General features: G+C 36.2%; 1 protein-coding gene across 2 annotated transcripts in view; it reads left to right on the top strand.

Annotated features, from left to right (window-relative positions):
• The window catches only part of COL19A1 (collagen type XIX alpha 1 chain), a 181,761-nt gene that overhangs the window by 82,377 nt on the left and 77,442 nt on the right, over positions 1 to 21,942 (top strand). For both annotated transcript variants that reach the window (XM_072333644.1, XM_072333645.1), the window contains exons 13-15: positions 7,653 to 7,706; positions 18,108 to 18,161; positions 18,886 to 18,921. In XM_072333644.1, the coding sequence (XP_072189745.1) occupies positions 7,653 to 7,706; positions 18,108 to 18,161; positions 18,886 to 18,921 (144 nt within the window). The remainder of the gene's footprint in view (positions 1 to 7,652; positions 7,707 to 18,107; positions 18,162 to 18,885; positions 18,922 to 21,942) is intronic.

A 21,942-nucleotide genomic window follows, 5' to 3' on the forward strand; every position in this document is an offset into this window, starting at 1 on the left:
CCTGTGTTTAAGAAACTGAAGAAGCTAGCTTAGGAGAACAGTTAATTTACCACAAAAGTTCAGAGATTCTGTGGCAGTAAATGATAACTCAGTTGTCTTAGGTGCCTCTGGGGGCAAGGGAAGGAATGATGTTGATCTTCTTGATATGACGTGGCCAGTATACACATGCAGAAACAGTTTGACATATGTCCATGTATGAGTACCTATAGTTAACCTAAATAAAAGTAGTTACCTATTGTTAACCTAAACTTGCTTCTGTTGTTAATAGCCATCTGGCAGATGAAGATAAAATTTCCCAGGATGCTCTTTCTAAATGTTCCCGCTCCCCTACAATAGGCTACAGAACGTCCTGTGACACATTTAGTCTAGACAGTTCACTGTAGCCTAGCTAGAATAGAAATATGACAGTTGTTTTCATGTACCCTATCCTATGGGGTGGTTTTAATCAAGTGTTGCCAGGGATGTGATAGCTGTGGATTTTGATCCTCCCAACAAGGGAGGAAAATTCTTACATGAAAGCTGTAATTAGTGTGTTTTTCAGAAGACAACTATTCATTATTTGTCAAGCTGCGTTATGAATTGCCCTTAGTAATGTATGAACAAGAAATGCATATTTTGAGCACAGATCAAGTCTCCTTCTCAGATACGTATCTATCAGATGACTGAAAACATCACACATTTAGATTTTACTACAGTCCATGAGAACTTTATTGAAACTTCAAGGAGCTCCTGGTCTAAAGTTTGTGTTTCTGTGACCATAACAAACTTAATGTAGCCTGAGAAAACTGAGTTAAATGTTACTGCTGTCTCTGTGGGTCTGATGAACACAACTCAGAAATAATCTCAGCTACAGAAAATGACATTATTTTTGTTGTCATGTGGTAGAAATAGAAATTCAGCCTTTCAAGAACAGACATAACAGTCCATCAACTTGTGCAAACACTTGACGTTACTGTAACCATCTGCACAACATCTCTCAGAATCTAAATAACAATAGCAGTAGCCTGCCAAAATCATGAAAATATGGGTGTCTAAAAAATACTATGTTCTGTGAGAGCAATACTATTTGTCAGCTGCTAACAAGAACAGATTGGCTTTAGGTTCCTTAGGAGACAGGAGAAGAAGCTGGTTTATTCCTCCTACGGAAAAATCTTCATTCAACACTAACACTAAGCCAGTATAAACAGAAACCTCCCCACTGAAAGGCAGACAGAACTTTAAAGAATTGCAGCTGAAAGTCAAAGCCATTTGTAGTATTTACTTAAGGAAGGGAAAATAGAGTGCTAATGAAATTGGACCACTTTTTCTTTTCAATTTTTAATCTATTGATAGACACACAAGATAATGGAATTTTAAAAATAGTGTATTTGACACCCTGGAGCCAAATTCAAGCATTAGTTCTGTTTTAGAGTACTAAAACATCAGAATTTTGTAAAAGTGCAAACACTTGTGGAAGTCCAAGAGAAGTATCATGATCCCATTCTGCTAGGGATACTACAAAGATACATTTAAAACACAGGACTTAAGATAGAAGATGGGCTCCTACAGAGCAAACTTGATTGATTAAAAAAAATAATAATAATGTAAAATATAATGTTTCACCTTGCCTGATTTTTATGAATAAAACTTTAACCTTGGGATAAAAATTTTTCATTCAGTTCTGAGAATATGTCATCAAACAATTTTACCAAAAAGGATATAGTTTTCATGGCTCTTTTCTGGTTTTTTTTGTTGTTGTTTTTTCTTATTGATATTGAAAGTTTTCTCATTCACATTGAAAGGCTTATAGAAAAAAAAAAAAAAAAAAAGTGAAATGGTGATGGAAGGATGAGCAATGCTAACGTACAGAATAAAGTTCTCAAACCACAGCATCAAAATTTAATATTGCGATGTGAACAGCAAAGGTAGAGTGAGCGTCTTGAGCCTGACCAGTGATAGTCAGGGGCATTTGTTGTTGAAATCAAAGCTATGTGTTAGATTGTGATTAGTCTTGTATGAACTGTAGCAAAAAGGATTTATCTGAAATCTCACTAGTTATAATTCATGCACTGGCTGGCGTCACCCAAAAAGCTGAAGTTGTTGTTTTGTTTCTTTCACTCTGATAAGTCTTTTAGATGAAAAGACCTACTATGCCATGCATATAGATTACTTGTTCTACTCATTAAAATGGCATTTAGTACCTTTCAGTATTCATTTATAATCTCAACGAATAGCTCTGGCCCTCATCAAGGAACCTTGGAAGTCTTTTAAAAGATTTCAATAAAATAATACTGACACTGAGGACTGAGATTAGATTTAGAGATCTCTGAGAAATACATTAAGAGGACAGAAGATCCCTCAGCAGTGTTTTCAGTAAGGTGTTGCTGGTGTGACATGCTGTAGCATTTTCGAGGTGTGAATATGTAGAACTGTAGTTCTCTGAGGACTTAGTGTGTCATAGTTCTTTAGATCGCCCAAGTGAGGATTTCACTAAGGCCAGTGGAGGGCAGTTTATTGCCTCCTGGGATGCCATGAAACTGTTAAACTATTTTGGGAATTAGTGTTGTAATTTGAGAGTTTAGCTTTCACAAAGAATGTAAAATTGTGATGAAAATACATGACTTGATTGAATGTGAATGTGTTCCCTCAGTCTAAAGAGGTCTGCTCATTCGTATTTTTTGTTTACTTTTATCTGTCCTCTCATTTTCTCTCAGTGTCCTTTGGTTTGATTTTTAGTTTGCTGTTCTTCATATCTGAACTGAGAAACTTAGGCACTGTGCATGTAGGTAATGACATGGTGTATGAAGTCACTTTGCCACCGTGTATGTTGCTATCATTCGAATTGGTTGCCTGTCTTTCAGTACCCTCATAAAAAAATAAGAATTTATTTATTAAATGAAAGCATTTGAACTCCTTGAGACATATTTCCTTGCAAACATTACTTAGCAAATACATAATTCTAAGAGTGAGTACTATTTGAACGCACTGCTTTGTCACATTTTCCAAGATACCAGAATCAAGGAGCAGTCTAAAGGAAATGTTAGGCTGGAAATGTGTATGGTGTTTTAGCTGCTTCACTCCTACACACACATAAAGTGGATATCATCAAGGATAGCTAGAGCGTCACCAAGAAAAATCTTCAATGAAGGCAGTTCTGCAATCATCCTAAATAAGTTGTTACCGTAATTTTTTTACCTTTTAGACTTCAGGTTTTCAACTCATAAACCCTAAGCATTCTGACTACAAATGAGAACTTTTACTTGAATTACTATGGAAAACTTCTTGTCTGATATGCAGCATTCTTTTCCATGTTTGAGAGTAATCAGCTCATCCTCTGTTCACTCTTTTCTCATGTGGTTTCTTTTTTCCTACTTTCTATCATTTTGGATTGGAGAAGAGCAGGTATCTGAAAGCTGGCAGTGTTACATGCAAAATATTATACCCTGGATGCTGTCCTTCACTGTTCTCATCAGTGACAAGTAAACTAGAGTCATTGTATGGATTTTCTTCAGTTTGCATTTGGCTCATCCCAAAGTAGAACCTGTCCTTTTTTAAAATAGCTTTGCTTTACACTCGGTGTATGATTTGTGGTAATCCCCGTATCCTTTTCTGCAGCAGTGATATACAAGTTATTTGTTATTTGTGCATCTGATTTCTCCAGCTGGAGAGCACTACAGTGTAGCATTTGTTGAATTTGATTTTCTTTTCATGGCAGTTCTTATCGATTGGGTTCATTATGCCTTTTAAGATTTGCCCATAAGAATTAATAATAGACAACTGCCTCATGCCTATTGACAGAGCAAGAGAGTTCACCAGTGTAGTTTGGATCCATGCATTGGCTTGTCTTCAGCTCATTCTGTGCCTAAGATTTTTTTTTTTTACTAAACTGATGTAGTAGTTTGTCTTTATATAGCTTCTCAGGGAACTTGCTTAGAAATGAAGCGTGTGACACCAAGCAGCAGTCAGCCAGTGTGTGGTTCAGTATTACCCAGCGAACGTTAAGCAAAGCAGGAAGGAAACATCTTCCTCCTGATACATTATCCAACTTGGCCAGTCATGACACCTGTTGTTTGTGGCTCTTGCACTAGACAGTGATGTCACAGTTTGGAATAAGAAGTGTTTCGGTCATGGTTTCTAGATAAGTGTATCTGTGCAGCTCTTCAAATTGCTGATGCCTGTGAAGCTTTGTGATTACCTGCTTTCATGTATGCTTGTGTATCCCAGGTGGGTCTGGAAAGACACAGGGCTCACAGTGACACCCTTCCAGGTCAAAGTTGTTGATCTTCATGTGTATTTCTGCTGTGTTTTTACAATGTTTTGTTCTGACCCTGCTTAGGTAACAGTTTAATGTGGGTTAAAGACTGCTGGGAAATAAATAAGCTGCTTTTGTGACTCTTTCATTTGCTTGCATAGTTCCTCGCAGACTGAACTGAGATAGGATTAGTTTGCCTTTCTAACTTCTCCTCTTAAATGACTTAATGCTTCAGCAGTACTTCTCCCTGAATGCTGCTGCTTCCTTGTAGCATGCTATCCTATTTTCACACAAAGGCTACAGGTCAGTCAGTAAGAATGTTACTGGGATGGAGACCTTTGTAACCACAAATTTCTTAGAAATCTGTCAGTAAAAAGAGAAGTAGTCATATGGATGTACATATATGAAAATTCAATTACCTTAAAGACCAAATAGGGTAAAATCACAGAGTTTCAGTGGTTAAATATTATGAAGTATCAGCACTGAGTTAGTGATACTGTATGCCTTGCATACTTTGCAGAATATTTCAGCTATTGTGAACAATGGTACTTGAAAAATGCTTGGAACAAAGGATATCAGGAGTTCAGGATTAGTATTATTAACAGAGCAGCAGTGCAAAAATAAACTTTACCTTTTTAGGTAATTTTTAGGTATGGATGTATTTTATTTCCAAATATGTTACTTTTCTTTTATAATAAAGAAGAAAAAAGTATGCAAGTAAAATTGGCACCCTTAAAGTTGCCAAATGACTTGAGGCTGATGCTTTAGTCTTACAGAAACCATGAGCAAACACCCGTCTCTAATTAAAGAATGTTACCTCTGAGTTCACTGTATCCAGCGTAGCATGCTGGAGACTGAATCCCTCCCAGTACTTAGACTACAGCCACCCCACCAGCTTGTTCTGTCGGGGAAATTGAAAGCAGAATGCACCCAAAGCAATACAAATAATTCAGTGTTATATTGGATTAGTTTTAGTAAGCTAATAAACAAGACATGGCACTTCCAGAGTTTTGTCATCCTGCTCTTGCAATTACCTCTCAAATAGTCTTTAATTGTCTCATCTGAATACAGTATATGCAGGCAGGAACATCAGACAAAAATGGCTTTAACACATTTTTCTCTCTTTTCTTTTTTGGTAATCAGTGAGATAACCCACAATGTTGATTATTAACAGCCTCATCTACACTGCAGAGTGGCTTCAGCAGTTCTACAAATTGGCTACATTTTAAGCTGTTAATTATGCAGAATAGTTCACTCTACAAAGACAGAAATGAGCATGACTTGGCTCCGTTCACAGAAGAATAAATTGTAAGAATTGGATCTCTGTTAGATTTGAATTTTTGTTTCACATGAGCATTTCACACGATAGGCTTGGCAAGCATAGCTAATTTACTCTAATAAATAATCAGAATATTTTCACTGTAAAATGGCATACATGGCAGGAAGCCTGAGAGTCTTGGGGTTCTGCACAGTTCTGGGCTCATTAGTAAAGAGTGCTTTTTATCATTTTGTCTTGCTGACAAACATTTTAAATCTGAGTATCTCATAAATCATAACAAATTGAGATTTTCTATCTTCTCTGCATTCACTGGCTACACTTGTATGTGTCTAAAACAACTTGCCAACGTTTTAGAGTTACTGTTTGCCTGCTGAAAATAAAAAAGGCAAGATTTCCAACACATGCTGCTAATCTAACATCAAGGCAAATGACAACTGAGGGCAAGGGGTGATCTTCTTTGGTTTAAGGCTCTGTAAATGCTTGTTTTTATGTAAATATAGATGCAGTGTAACAAATTATCACAAGCTACTTTTAACTAAGGTTTCTTCATATACATCAAAGATTTTATAAGCTGCTAACACTACTTCTGAATCAGAACTGTGGACAGTTATACCATTTTTTTTTTAGATTATGTAGGCAGATAAACCATAGAAGGAAAAAGATAGCTGCATGAATTGGAATATTTTTAAAATCTCCTAGAAATGCTTTATTATTAGGAGATAAATACATAACTACATATATGAGGTAAATATATAACTGTACCTTTGTAGATACTGAAAGTTGTAGCAATGAGATCTGAAACCAGTTGAAAGGTACTGAAATAAGTATTGATTTTCCAGTGTGTTACAGTGATGAAAACTAAAATGTCATTTTATATCATTTTATTCTAAAAGTTTTAATTGGGGGATTAAAAATAAAAACAAAAATAAAAAGAATAAGAACTTTGGAACTTTAAACATTATTCTCTAAACTGATAGAGATTATTACTGTCTCAAACAAAGTTTTAATCCAGAGACTATTATTAAATTTACAGGTTTTTTTTGTTTGTTTTTTTTTTTCTAATTTGTTAGTAGGCTTTAGTTGTTTGAGAAAGCTCATACAAACTCATTTTGTAAGATCAATTATTAAACAAAATGCCCTCTGTCATTGCCACAGGAGGAATAGCTTTGAATCAGGGTTGTGTCACAAATGGAATTAGCTGAGTGATCTCAGTTCAATACCATTTACCTAACAGAATTATGAAGATTATGCTGACATAATGAATAGATTCTGTTCAAACAAATGTAGTCCATTGGAGATAATTGAAATTCAGTGTGGGGCTGTTCCTTTGGTTGATTAATGAAGAGTGTGGAGTAAAGTCAGTCCTCATGCTTTTATCAGAATGATGTTATTTTTATAGTTTGGTAAATTTCAGTCTACTGGCACAGATGGAATTGTAAAGCTGTTTATACTTGCTGGTTCTGGCATTTCCCCTTAAATTATGCTTCATAAACAGATGTATTTTTGTAACTTCCAGTGGAATCTATATTAACTGAAATAGAATGGTAGGTAGAAACAGTACAAAACTGAATCCTTCCTACTGTCTTACAAATGTTTCATACGGAAGCCCAGAAACCAAACTGTACAATTTATTCTGAAGAATCCTTTCTGCTTTATTATTATTATTATTATTTTTCCTTGTAAGTAAATTAGATATATGTCACTTATATTTCTCCTAAAAAATAACAAAAATTGTTCCAGTCTTTCTCAGCTACACTCAAGGAATTGCGTCACAGTAGAAGTGAAAGATAATATTGATGACAGTTCTGTTATCAGATGTTTAAAACATGATTTATTTATTGAAAAGCAGTAACAAAATGAAATTGGTTAAGTATGTCCCACCTTAAATTTCTATTTAACCACATTGTTCTCAGAGCACTGTGAGAATCAAAAATATATCTTTCTATGATAAGTCTTCATGGATGTTCATTGGCAGTGTGAAGTATGAAGAAGGCATTTGTCTCTCATAGTTCTTTCTTTTGGAATCTAAGTAATAATTCTCCTTGTAGCACTGCATATAGAACAGAAAAGAGTCTTACAATCTTTATCCTGTTAAAAAAAGAGTCATCATTTCATATTTATCTTGCACATTCATTCTTTTAGGGTGAAAAAGGAGAAAAAGGAGAACCAGGACCAGAAGGCATTCGTGGAAGAGAGGTAAACTGAAGATAATAAAATATTCAAGTTGCAGACTTTTGGGGGAATAGCCAAGCAATGAATTTCAGATTTTATGTCAGATTGATGGATTTTGAAAATGTATGTGCTTGGAAAGCTAACATGATGGGCAAGAAAAATAAGTGTCTTCAGGTGAGGTATGAGTTCTTAGGTCTTCATTTTGGATAAGACAGATGCAAGATACGGTACCCTCCATGATAAAGCAACACAGCAGAGAGGAAAAAAGAGGGTGCTTCTGGAGGCAAAAGTAGGCCTGGAGCCTTAATTTCTGAAAAGAAATTAATGGCTGTTAACCACTCTTGGATAAGAGGTGTGGGTCATTCACTGTTCTGTGTGGCTCATGTAATAGAGAATTTGAGTTACATTTTTACTTATTTTCTCTGATAGATTTCACAACCTAATTAGTTAATTCATCTGGTCCACGTTTGAGCTGTAGTATGAATCTAAGTTAAAAATAGTAGTGGATGGTCCTGGTCATAGGGCTCACATCGGTGTTTGAACCTGAGCTAACAGTGTTAGCACTCACTTCTGACTGATTTATTTTTTTATTTATCTTCAAACATATTAAACCAGGATGAGAGGGCAGAAATTCAGCGTTCTGTCAGTGTGATACAGAAATGGCAAAGCAGTATCATTTGGACATAAAAGTTTAAAAACAAAAAGAAAGCTATCAGGTTTGTTGTTTTTTTTTTTAATCTCCTTTGTTCCCTCCTGTCTCCTCCTTGACCTAGCTGGAGGTCAGCCTGGGTTGAGGCTTTAATAGTAAAGGATATTGTTGCTCTCCAATTGCAAAACATCACAGCTGAAGGCAGAAAGCATCTCACAGAGGGAACGAGCCTGACTGTCTAAACCTTTGAGGAATAGCTCACATTATGACTGGAATTCTAGACAAAAAATGAGATGGGGGATTTGGAAAACAAATTTCAGCGATCCATTTCTTCCAGCATTGCCAAAAGAGTGAATGGTTCAGCTTTTGATACCTAAATGCTATGACAGTCTTGCTGGGGGGCTTGCTAAGAGCACAGGCAGTGCATATGACTATTTGCACTGAGCTACAGTTTTTAAGACCATCTACAAGATTTTGACACTTCTTATGTTGTGTGTATTTTTATGTACACTGTAGTAATAAAAAATATTTTTTCCTAGTTTAGGTTAGTATAATTTAATGCTAGTTGAATCAGGCTATTTTTGGCTACCGGTAGGTATCTTCTACATGGAAGCATATACTATGTACTGAGCTGAAACTGTGTTTAGTTATTCAAAGAGGTATTCTCTTGTAGCCTCCTTGTCTGTAAAGGTGAACTGTATATTTCTGTCATGCATACATATTTGCTGACAGCATGGAAAAACACATCTGTGTTTCTTTGCATAGCTCTGGAGACATCTCTCTGTTGGTCTTACATGATCTTCTTTACTACATGGGATCTTGTTCCATAATTTTTTTAGGATGAGTAAGGTACACCACATATCTGGTGAACTCTAGAACATATTTGACATTGTGGCACTGGAAAAGTAAAATATTAAACCTTTATAAATCAGAATATTTAGTGAACTGTTCTAAGGTGTCCAAAAAATGGTGGATTATCATCATGGGATCTGCCTTTAGAATATTTTTGAAATAGAATTGCACAAGGCAATATAACACTTTATTGCTTGAATCACACAATTCCTCTTTAACAACAATTTAAAAAGCATGCTTTGGATTCAGCTATTAGAGTGCATGGAGATGCCAGTCATTAAGTTTAAATGCAAAGTACTTTGTGTCATTGACTCTTGGTTGCTATCAGTACTTCTTAAACTCATTCCACATGCATAAATGTAACATCTGATATTTCCAAAATAATCAAGTTAATCTGCTTACATGAGCATAATCTGCAGTGGTGTGTAAAGAAAGCCTGAAAACACTCAAAGCCAGTGGTGTTGGCTGTTGGCAGCTGTTGTCTCTGCCTGGGGGAAGGAGGGTTTCTGCACTCACAGATGAAGAACAGGAAAATGATGACTGAACATCTTGGTAGAAACATATCTGAATTTATTTCAATCAAAATCAGGAAACAGAGACGTCACGGAAACAAATTCCTTTTTCTTTTTTTTTCCCCTCTCCTGTTACTGCTTTTGTTTTCTTAACTGTACAAAAAGTTCTGGCCAGAATGAAGTCGAATAACAGGGGAAGTCAAAACTGATTTGGAGATTAGCTTTGTACAGTGTTCATGGGTTATCCGGAATGATGAAGACTCTCATTCCTTGCAGGTTGTGCTAACTGGGTCAGTCAGAATCTCATTCAGAAACAGGTTTGGATGCAGGAACCATGAATCTATTAACTGCTGTTCACACCTCCTAGATTATCACTCCACAAATCTGAGCCAAGGTCTGTCGTGCTATATCCCCATCTGAGACATTAAAAATCCATCTGACAACACAAATACTCACTATAAATACTAGTAATGTGGTTGCCATTGTTTTTAGCTCCTTAAGAAGCAGCTATAAATAACTTACATGCTACTAATATAGTCCTCCTCTGGTATGTATTCACATTACATCTGTAAGCAGCCATTTGCCTGTATAATATGAATAGATGGTTTTCTTGAGTAGTGTCTCTTAAGTTATACTCCTTGACTTTTATAGCCACTTGACATTAATAATGCCATCATTTTTACTGCAGTAACAAGTGGATGTTCATGGGCACGCTGTCTGAGAGAAATCCTATTAAACACAATTAATTCTCTATTATGCTCATATCACATAAGGAATAAGGACAATTTTTAGTCTGCTACTACCATAGAATGAATGTGATATTCACACTCCTTTGAGTGTGAATTGAAAGTAAGTCTTACTCATTGAAACTTCTAGACTCCTTTAGGAGTCATGTAATTTTCTTGATCAATGGTGCAGGCAGAAATGAATACCTTGGGATACTTGATGTTTTGCAAATGTAAATGAAGTACTTTAGCAACAGTATGTAAGCACAGGAAGTTTTGTCAAATCTCTCATCATATGTCATGCATAGCTGACATATTACATATATTACTCTAATGTAATTTGTTTAAGAAAAAAAGAGAAAGAGAAAGAAATAAATGAAAACATAGTGTATAAAACATAATGTATAATCTCTATATAGTTTAACAAACTAGTTCATTAAGTATTTTTTTCTCCTGCTCAGAAAGGTGGTACTCTGTTACTGTATAAAAACATTCCCACATAAAATACTATTTGCCTTTACATGTAGAAGTGTCAAAGGACAGACCCATGGATTTAAGTGAGCAATAAGAAAATTACAAGTTTTCAGTGTAACAACGGTTACATATTGGGCCATTTTATTTGCTTTTGTGTAAATATGAACAGAAATATGAACATTTTCAAAAGAAACTATTGTCTTGATGTGATAAGAACAGTCATTTACCTTCACGCCCTCATGGTTTTTCTCTTACTCCCTAATCATGAACTGTCTTAGCATTGTAAGGAAATTCTTGGATGGTAAGAGAAGAATCCTACTGCTTGAAAGTGTGAAAATTTTGAAGTTATTTACTTAGATCTCATACCTGATGATTCTGTTAGGAGCAAAAGTATGAAGGAACAGTAGACTTTGGATCTAAGCATTTGAATAGTGAAATAATCTGAAGTTTATGAATGACATTAGCTGAAAAACACCTACGGCAACATTTAAAACTACTTGAGGTACAAAATGAAAAAAGGTGTATTCTTTTATTTGAAGCTCTGAAAATCCCTCCTGGATTAAAAAAAATTATCCCAATGTACACAGCTTGATGTTGTACAGCTGACTCTGAAGCTGTTGCTTGAATTAAAATTGTAAGACTATTTTGTGGAGAAAATGTGGTTCTGGTGTCTTACTAATTGGAGTACTTCCAGGTTTTATTTCTCCATAGAAGTTTCTGATTTGATCCATAATAATTTGGTTTGACACTCTTTGTTAAAGCATTGGATTGATTACTGTATTTTCAGCTCTCTACATATTATGTGGTGTGCTAAGAGATTTTAGTATGATGTGAGATTAAATGAATTTCATGCAAGCCAGGAATTATGTGCAGGGAAGTCTGAAAACATTTTCTTCATCCAGAAATACAGATAAAACTGAATAATACTTCCCACATAGTTCTCTTGTAAAGTGGAAGATTTATTCTCCTCAAAACATGATAGCAATATTGAAGCATTTTTCATTGCTTCATGCATGCAGTGGAATACTTCCTGGACGAATGAGAACATCTCCAGAAGGCTGGATGTGGCTGCTGTAAAAGCAGTTTGGTTGCTCTCAGACAAGAGCACGTATTGCCAGATGCAAATACATTTTACCTGTTTCATCTCTTTTCTGTCATGATGTAGAAGCGTTAGCTGTAGAGAACTCAGAGAACATTTTCAATGTATGATACAGTTTTCTCAGGCCCTAGTGAGCCTGATAAGAGTAAGTCAGAATTCATCAAGTAAAGCATTAGGGAACCAAAAGCATGTTTTACTTGGAGAGAACACTTAGTCTAACATTAACAATTCTTCTAACATTTCTGAACAAAAGAGAGTTTTCTGATAAGTTCATACAAAGTTAAAAAATACAGTTGTCCTGACATTATTTTTCAGACTTCTCTGATCAAATTCATGTCTGTTATTATGGTAAACAATTGTCTTAGGGTGAGAGCTTAATGGATTTCTCAGATATTTCCCAGCTGTGGATAACTAACTAACGGCAGCTGAGAAAAGGCTGCAGGCCCTTGTCATCTAATTCTGCTGGTGAAGTTTGCATTCTTCCTGATAACTGTTTTTATATCCTAGTAGTGTATAGTCAATGAACTGTTAAACAGAATCCTGGCTCATGACTCCCTTGGTCCCTCTGGTTCTCCAGTCTTTGTGGAAGCTGTTCGGTCCAGTTGTCTGCTTTCAAAACTTAGAAACTCTGGTTTCACTGTGACAGTCTCCCAATAAACGTTCTTTACTTACCCTAGCTTTCTTCAGTTTTCTGTGTTTGCTCCAATAGTAGCTTATTTTCAGTCTGTTGCTGAAGGTACACCTCAGACCGTTCTACAATTCTAATCCCCCTACTTTGGCTGCAGAGTTTTTAGTGCAGTAATTTCTAGCTGCGTGTTCTTAGCTGTGGAGGTGCCTGCTCATTAAAATCTTATAAACCCCCCAGTGTGGTTTTCAAACCCAGATGAACATCACAGTGTCAAGGTTAACAGCAACAAATAAGTCTGCACAAAAATCTAATTTACAGAAGCAGACACTTTTAAATTACATTACGTTTTCCTTGTCCTGTGTAAGAGCCATGTTTCCCTCTGAAGCATTCACAAGAGTATGTGTTTGAAGTTGTTCCTGTTTGATGGGCAAGTTAAACAGTACTACTATTGGATGGAATTCCTTCATCATATTGTTTCTCAGACATTGCGGGCATATAAGATGTGGATCCAAAATACAAACAGAAAGCTAAGAATCAACCATTTTCTTTTTCTTTCGTCTTTTTGCTAGTAATGTTAGGAGCATTGGTTTGTGCATCATCATATTGTCACAAAAGAGTTGCAGTCAAGGACACTTGGCATAGAGGAAAATATTCAGTTCCTTTTTCTCTCAAATTCTTTGACTGTTCTGATCTTATCCTATAACCATAGGAACTGAAAAACTGTTTAGTGTTCTGGCTTCGGTTATACCTGACCCTTCTTTTGAACAAATAAAATGTTCTCAGACTTGGTAAGGAAAACATTTGTCAGATCACTAAGTTATTTTCTCCACGGAACTCTAGAGCACAGCATGTATTGTATGAGATTGTTGCTGGTCTAAAAGGAAGATTTAAATAGAAAAGCTCTTGTGTCTTATGCCAGTAGTACTGAGACGTCATTAATAATACTTCACCATTTTACAAATTTATAAAGCCATGTTCCTTTTTACAGTTTTAAGGCAGAATTGTTGGTTCTCTGTGTTCTTCTCCTTAATCCAGTGGATTTATTAGGCTGGTTAAAGCTTGTGTGAGTTAGTATCAGAAAGAAGTCAGATTACAGGTTTGTCAAAAGCAGTGTCAACCAATGTGACAGCTGCTTCTTTAAATTTCTTCTGTCAGAAGAAACACCACCATCTTTGCTTTCTATACAAAGAGTTTGCCTCTAGTTTTCTCTTTCCCTTGTTGTACTTTGGTGACTTTATAATCTTATTAATATTTGTGAAATATTTGTTCCAGTAATTTCTCCTTTGGCCAGCAATTCTGTTACACTCAGTCCCCTGTCTTGTTATATCTAATGTTTCTCATTTCTGCCATTTCTCATGTTGCTATCTTGTTACCACTGGGTCAGCCTCCTGCATTCATATTCTAACACTTACTGTACGTTTTGGCATCCATTTAGGAACCTTGATGTATGTTTATATTTTGACCTGTAGAAATACAAATCTGTAGTCCTTACAGCGGATAAAAAGGTAGCACATGAAGATTATTCATGAGAAGTTTTAATAAGTTCATGAACTTGCAAATGTTCATTGTTGAATTGTTCTGGGAAAGTTAGAATTAGACGAGGATAGACTTCAGTAATTCCTTTATGCTCTCTTATGTGAGATATTGAAATTCTTATTCATTTCTTGAATTTGACAGATCTGTTAACAGAATTTATAGATCAACAGAAATTAGCACGTGGCTTTTAAGGCTGAACTCTGTCTCCTAAAATATTGTAGAAAATGAGCTTTTCTAAATGAAAGCCTAATAAAAATCATCCCAATTGTGTCTGTTTAGATAGCTGTATCCATTTTACTGAAGCATCCTGTTCTGGTCTCTGCCAGAGACAGGATACTGTATTGTACTGTACTAGAATGGGCAACAGATTTTACATACTACAGGGATTCTTATTTCTTATGTCATTTCACAGACAGTCAGCAGCAACTAAACCTTGGAGCAGCTTTAAAAGGGTGGCTGTAGAGAAGAACAGATGTGTTTTTCCAAGTGTTCACGATGTCTGGCACTTACTAAGATAATAATATCTTTAAAAGATATATAACGTGTTAAAGCACAAGAAATCCTTATAATGGGATAACTTCAGGGGATTTTTTTTTTAAATATTATTATTTATCTTATTGTATTACTTATTACTTATCTTTTTTGGAGATATAAACTGCAAGGGAAAACTAATTCAAACTTTGTAGAATTAGTACATTATGTAGAAACCTTCCTGAGTAATGAAAAATTGTGCACCACTGTAAGGCTTTTTGTCAAATATGTAGTTTCCCCTTGTCCTTTTTATGTGAGGATGACCTCTCTGGTCATCATGTCTGCAGTAGCTGTCAAAGTGCATACTGCACCAAGGTCTTCTGCTAAAAGCTATAAACATAACAATTAGAAAAAAATGATGGTTATAGTTTGACAGCACATGGCTTCAATTCAGTATCTTTTGCCTGCAGTTGTCCTTTCAATAGAGGCACATACAGTTATATCTCTTGTGAGATGCAGATTTATTTTTATCTTCCACAATATTTTTTTTTTTTTCTGTAAATATACAACCTCAGAAATATTCCTTAAGCCCAAATCTACCATTGCACTGCTGATTCACTAACACTGACTTTGAGCAAGATCCATACGTTTTGCATACCTGAAAAATCCTTTGGTAGATTTTTCAGTATATGGAGTGGAGTGTTTCATGACATTTTTCAAAAGGAGATGAAATGTAAAAAGTAGTAAATGGAGACAATATCAAGACTATGCCATAAGTATACAAATCATAACATGAAAGAAATTTTTTTGGCTTGGTTTTTGAATCCATCTGCCTGTTACATTTTTAAGTTCAAACAGCAAAACTACTTCTCATTTAACTATTACATATTTGGCAAGCTTAATAAAGGACAAATCAAAGCTAAATCAGGGGTATTTACAACAACCACAAATTTAATCCAAAGTGGGTACTTAAATGCTCATACAGTTCTAAATGATGTTCCTTCCAGATGGTGAATTAATGTAATTTTAGCAGGAAGTGAAGTTGCACAAATATGCAGTATTTAGAACACTCACTGATTTAATGTTTCTGTACCCACTAAGGCGCAGATGTTGCTTATCATTTTCATGCCAGTTGTCTCTATCTTTCCAATTATTGCTAAGCAAGGAACAAGGTTTGCAAGGGCAAAAAGGGGGCTGGGAAGAAGTTAAGTTAGTAAACCCTAATTCAGATGTAGATTAATCTTTTCTATCCTAGACCCATTTAATCTCCATGCTAGTAACAATGTTGGCCTACTTGTTAAGTGTCTAATTATGATCTGTAGTGCCTGTACTGCCTACGTTATTGTTATTTGTCTTTTAAGTAAAATCTTTGAACTCATAGAGCTCTCACAGACTCACATCATCAGTGTTCTGTGCCACATATCTAAAATAGTGATCAGAAAGAATGCACAGGAGAGACCTCTTGGCTTAAGCAGCTCCTCTTAGGTTTTTCCAACATCAGAAGAAAAGTCACTCCTTACTTCAGAGTGGCTTGAATTTGCTGAATATATTTCAAAACCTCCTGCTTTTCCATGTACTTTGCAGCAAAAAGACTGCACAGATTATGCGGGATAAAATATTTCTTTTTAAAATGCTTCTGGTAAGACATATTAGTGAAATAGTTGTCTGAACTTGTAATGCATAGGAGTGGATAACGTTTTCTGCTTTTCCAATTGAAAGCAAAACTGGGGAGAGGGGTGTGAAGGACTTGATTATTTTGGTAAGTCCTTTTACAACCTGGTAAAAAAGTGTTGGAGTATGGGGTAGCTTCTCTGAGTTTCACCCTATTGCAGTTCATCAGCTCAACATTGCTCATTGCAACATAGAAACCACAAGACTTTGTCCACTTTTACTTCTGATATGAGATTGGCATCCTATTTATATTTTTTGACCACACAAGACACGTACTTATTGACACTTGAAAACTTTGCATTTCTGCATGCTACTTGCTCTAATGGGTAAAAATCAAGGTAGATAGTTTGTTTTTGTGTATTTAATTTTTTGTTGAAGATGTATGTCGTCTTCAAAGAAAATTTTGCTGTTCATAATCATAGAACGAATCATATAATCATTGAGTGGCCTGGGTTGAAAAGGACCACAGTGATCATTTAGCTTCAACCCTCCTGCCACATGCAGGGTCAACAACCACTAGACCAGGCTGCTGAGAGCCACATCCAACCTCGGCTTAAATGCCTCCAGGGATGGGGCATCCACAGCCTCCTTGGGCAACTTGTTCCAGCAAGTTACCACCCTCAGAGTGAAAAACTTCCTCCTAATATATAACCTCCACTCAGCTTAAAATAATTCCCCCTTGTCCTACCACTATCCACCTCTCATAAACAGCCATTACCACTCCTGTTTATAGACTCCCTTGAAGTATTAGAAGGCCAAAATGAGGTCTCCCCAGAGTCTTCTCCAAGCTAAGAAAGACCAGTTCCCTCAACCTTTCTTCATAGGAGAGTTGCTCCAGCCCTCTGATCATCTTAGTGGCCCTCCTCTGGACTCGTTCCAAGAGCTCTGTGTCTTTACTAAGATAATAATATCTTTAAAAGATCTATAATGTGTTAAAGAACAAGAAACCCTTATAATGCGATAACTTCAGGGGATTTTTTTTTTATATAATATTTATCTTATTGTATTACTTATTACTTATCTTTTCTGGAGATATAAACTGCCTGGGGTACCCAGGCCTGAATGGGGCCGCCCTCCAGATGGGGCTTCACAAGAGCCAACTAGAGGGAGAAAATGAAAATGAAAATTCTGAGATTATTTTATTATTAATTTCCTAATACTTTAAACCCTATTTAGTTGAGCACTGATCCAAAAGTAGTTTCTCCTACTTCATTATGTTGGCCCATTATGTCAGAGGCAGAAGTTGGTAGTATGACAGTAGAGGCTGAACCTTCCCAACAATATTCCATTACATTTTGTTGCCATACAACAGATGGCAGAAGAAGGACAGTCTGGCAAAATGGCATCTGACATGGAGGTATATATGAAGCAAGGGTGTGACTGAATTCTTCTATAAGGAAAAAATGGTACCTGCTAACATTTATCAATGCCTGCTGAATTTTTATGACCAAACAGTGGATGTGAGCTCAGTAAGGTGCTGGGTGGCATGTTTCAGCAGTTGTGACAGCAAGTCACCTCCACTCTTGCAGATGCTCATGTGCATGGCATTCAGGCTCTTGTTCATTGCTGGCAAAAATGCATACGTAGTGGTTATGACTATGTGGAAAAAGAGTTTTATGTAACTGAGAATTTTCTCTATCAAACAGTGCTGTTGTGATCTTTATTTCTATTGTATTTTCCATTGAAAAAAAAAATAGGAAGAATTACTTTCAGAGCTACTTATGTATATATTGATTCAGCAGTAGAGCAATTTGTCCAACACTTTTCCATGGATGCCAACAAATATACATTCTTCTTTTTTTGCCCAGGGCCTAAAAGGTGACCCTGGTAGTCCTGGTGTGCCTGGTCCTAAAGGAGAAAAGGTACTCATTTTTTCTTCTAAGCTTATATTGATATGTGAGTATGCATAGTATTTCTTAAGTAATACACTGTCTTACCCATGTGTGGTGAACCACTCATTGCTGCCATTTGTCTACCTTGATGATTAAAGAATATGAGAATTGACTAACTGTAAATACACAAGAACACTTTTTATCACCACAACAGGGACAGAATCTCCTTTTGAAAGCAATTCAGAGCAGAAGCCTAAATTAGATGTTCTGAATTGCTCTCTTAGAGTTCTCTGATTTCTTTGCTGGACTACTACTGAAGGTCTTACAGTGAAATTCAGAGCTCAACAAGATAATTCTGTGAACATTTTACATAGTCAAATGTTTTTACTATATGGAAGCAGTCACATTGATATCAGAGGCCACCTTAAGCATGTAAGCATTAGCTTGTAATTTTGCATATGCAAATGTCTCTGTAGGATTGCTTTTTTTTTTTTTTAACATTTCGTTTATGTAGAGGTCTGCCTATTGATTTTGTTTTGTTTCATTTTTCCATTTAACTTGTGGTAAACTGTGTATACCTGTGAAATTACTACTCCCCAAAAAATTACTTACCCACATATTATTGTAACAAAGAGCATGTTTGATAATTTAACTGAATTTACTTATGCTATGATATGTATCCTCTGAAACACTTCGAGGTTAAAAATTGGAGCTAAAGAGAGTGCTGATTTAATCACTTTCCTGTTTTAACTAGGGAGAAGCAGGACCTCCAGGACCAGCTGCCTCAAGTGTGAGTACACATAAAACAATAACAAGAAATCACTCAGAAATGCTGTCGTTGTTACCTTATTTGCCATGTAAATACTTTATTTAATTTAACAGTCCAGCCTCTCTACTGAGAATGTCTGTATATATTCTCTGTGAATTGTGAAGCAGGGAAAAGGGAAATATAGAAATGCAAAGAAAAATAAGTGTGTTTAAAATATCCTGTTTCCCAACAAATACTAGGGTAAATTTACTTTATGTGTTTACTGAAAACCATTTTTCAGTAAAAGCTCGGAAAACAAATGATGTATAGGAATTTACTGTTAGAAAGTTAAGGGTGGAGAAGGTGGATAGAGGTGAAGCGGTCACAGCTCTATGCCACCAGGTCAGCTGGTAACTAGACTGGACATGTGTTCCCAATAGGCACATAAAAACACATATAATGAACATACGTGTGTGGCCATGAAGGTCAGTGCAGATGGGCACCCAGCATTTCCACAAACAGCACCAGCAACCTTATGATGTTACATTTTGACTTATGATGATCTGGTAGTAGGAGATACATACATAGTGTTCATCTCTCCAGAATTGAGCTAACACAGCCTACCCAGTAATTACCCCTAATTCTGGTCTCTACCCAGATAACAGAGCCTAGACATTCCCTGCCTTTGTTTCTGCCATTAAACATCCCATATTAACTCTTGTGCAATCCCAAAATATACTTCCACTGCATCCAGTTAAATATTCAATACCTCTACATAGTAAGACCCCTCAATATGATGAGTCTTTCAGAGATGTTCTTCTTGCCTCACAGTGTGTTCACGTTCTTCCCAATCTTTTTGAGCTGCCAACTGCTTTGTGTAAATGATTTTTGTCACCATATATTCTTCTAATTCTACTGTGATCATATAATCTTGCCATTTGTATCATAGTGTCTTCCCTTGTGAAGATACACTATGAGTCTTTAATTAGCAGCCATTGAAATACTGTTTTCACCATTTCTTAGATTTTAAGTGTTGAAGCAGTAACAACAGAAGTTCACGTATTCAAGTGCTGTTCTAGAGGAGAGGGTGAAATCTTCATTTTTTACTTCATGCGAAGTATTTTGAATCAGGAGTGCAGTTTATCCCCTTAGTTGCAAACAAATGCCAAATTCTTTATTTATGCATTGTTAGCCTCTGTAGTTAATTTCTTTCACCAGATCTTGAAAAGCGTGAATTATTCCTTCTCTAGTACCATCCCTTTGGTTTTACATGCTGAGGCCACCACTGATAATAAAAGCTATTAAAATAGTTTTAGTAACAGCTTAATGATACACCTTTTGAATTTTGATGATAACAAAGTTCTTTTCATTCAGAAAGTTGCTTGGAGTTTGTCATTGCAGAATTAGGTGTTTTTATGTCATGGTTTTGATGTCTGTGTAATCTTTGTATCTTACATAATGACCAGATACGCATGGCAAACACAGACTGGAAAGAAATAAAAGTGAAATGTTACAGTGATGGAAAGCCACTTAAAGGATTCTTACACAGCGCAGCATTTAAGTCATTTACTTTCTTTTATTATTTCTGCATATTTCACAGGGGGAAAAAAATGTCAAGTGCCCTCTTTTCCTTGTTTATAGAAATAGTCTGTGTATCAGATTCTGGAAGTTTTGCAAATTCTAATACTAGCTCATTTATTTTCTCTATTGTAACTTATCAGAAAAAAAATAAAAATAAAAATGAATGAGATCAGACATGACAGTTTGTTGACTTTCAAGTAACAAAAAAAAAAAAAAAAAAAAAAAAAAAAAGGATTTATTGAGTATTAATCTAACACAGTTTCTTTGCAAGAATCTAATATGAACCTGTGCAGATGATTCCATTACCTGTATATTGATTGTACTCGGGCTAGATAGTGCCATGGAGACAGTAGATGTTTTTAATTTTCTTGCAATGATTTGTGCCCCAAGAATGTGTAAAGCCTAGTGAGAAATTCTCCCTATTACTCTCCAGGGCATTTTGCTTTATAAAAATAAAAAATTCTGTCTCAATCCAAGTGTTTTTACTCACAAACTGAAATGAGAAGGAACCTCTCAGACAGTATATTCAGGTGAAAACAATGCAAAAGAAAGTGGCTGTATGGGAGATTGGTAATCACAGCCTGAACCTCTGATTAATCAGCTGAGGCAAGTGTGGGGTCAGCTGTGGGAGCACAGGTGAGAGTGATGTAGCTTGACTCCATCCCCTCTGCGACCACATTTAAGGACTAACTCCCACTGAGGCAGTATCTCTTGGAGATTGCTCACTAGTGAGGACTGCCCCAGCTTCTTCAGCCAAGGCATCACCACTGGTGAGTTTTCCTTTGCTTATTCATTCTGTACATTTGCTACCATCTGTATATTAACAGCCAATACAGTGGCAGAAATGAAAATGAAGACAAAAACTCTTGAATTCCCAGGCTGTTATTCAACAGCATATGCATAGTTATTCCAGAGTCAGTATTTTGAACTACTTCTAAGTAAACCTATATCCCAGATATACATCTTAAGAGCTATCATTCATACCATTATTGATTTATCTGTACCTTTTCATAGAATCATAGAATTACCCAGGTTGGAAAAGACCTTGAAGATCATCAAGTCCAACTGCAGCCTAACCAGTACCCCATCTCTAAAAACCCTCTGCTAAATCATATCCCTGAGTACCACATCCAAACGGCTCTTAAACGCATCCAGGGATGGCGATTCAACCACCTCCCTGGGGAGCCTATTCCAGTACCTAACCACCCTTTCTGTAAAGAAGTTCTTCCTAATATCCAACCTGAACTTGCCCTGGCGCAACTTAAGGCCATTTCCCCTCGTCTTGTCACTTGTCACTAGTGAGAAGAGACCTGCTCCACTCTCACTGTAAGAACCTTTCAGGTACTGGAAGACGGCAATAAGGTCTCCCCTCAGCCTCCTCTTCCTCAGACTAAAAGGAGGCTTCACTCTCTTAATATCCAAGATCAGGGCTGCAGAGATTTCCTTCACACTGAAGGATGTAGCTGTGGACCCATACTATAA

The sequence above is a fragment of the Excalfactoria chinensis genome, chromosome 3 (genome assembly GCF_039878825.1).
Source record: "Excalfactoria chinensis isolate bCotChi1 chromosome 3, bCotChi1.hap2, whole genome shotgun sequence".
Taxonomy (NCBI): domain Eukaryota; kingdom Metazoa; phylum Chordata; class Aves; order Galliformes; family Phasianidae; genus Excalfactoria; species Excalfactoria chinensis.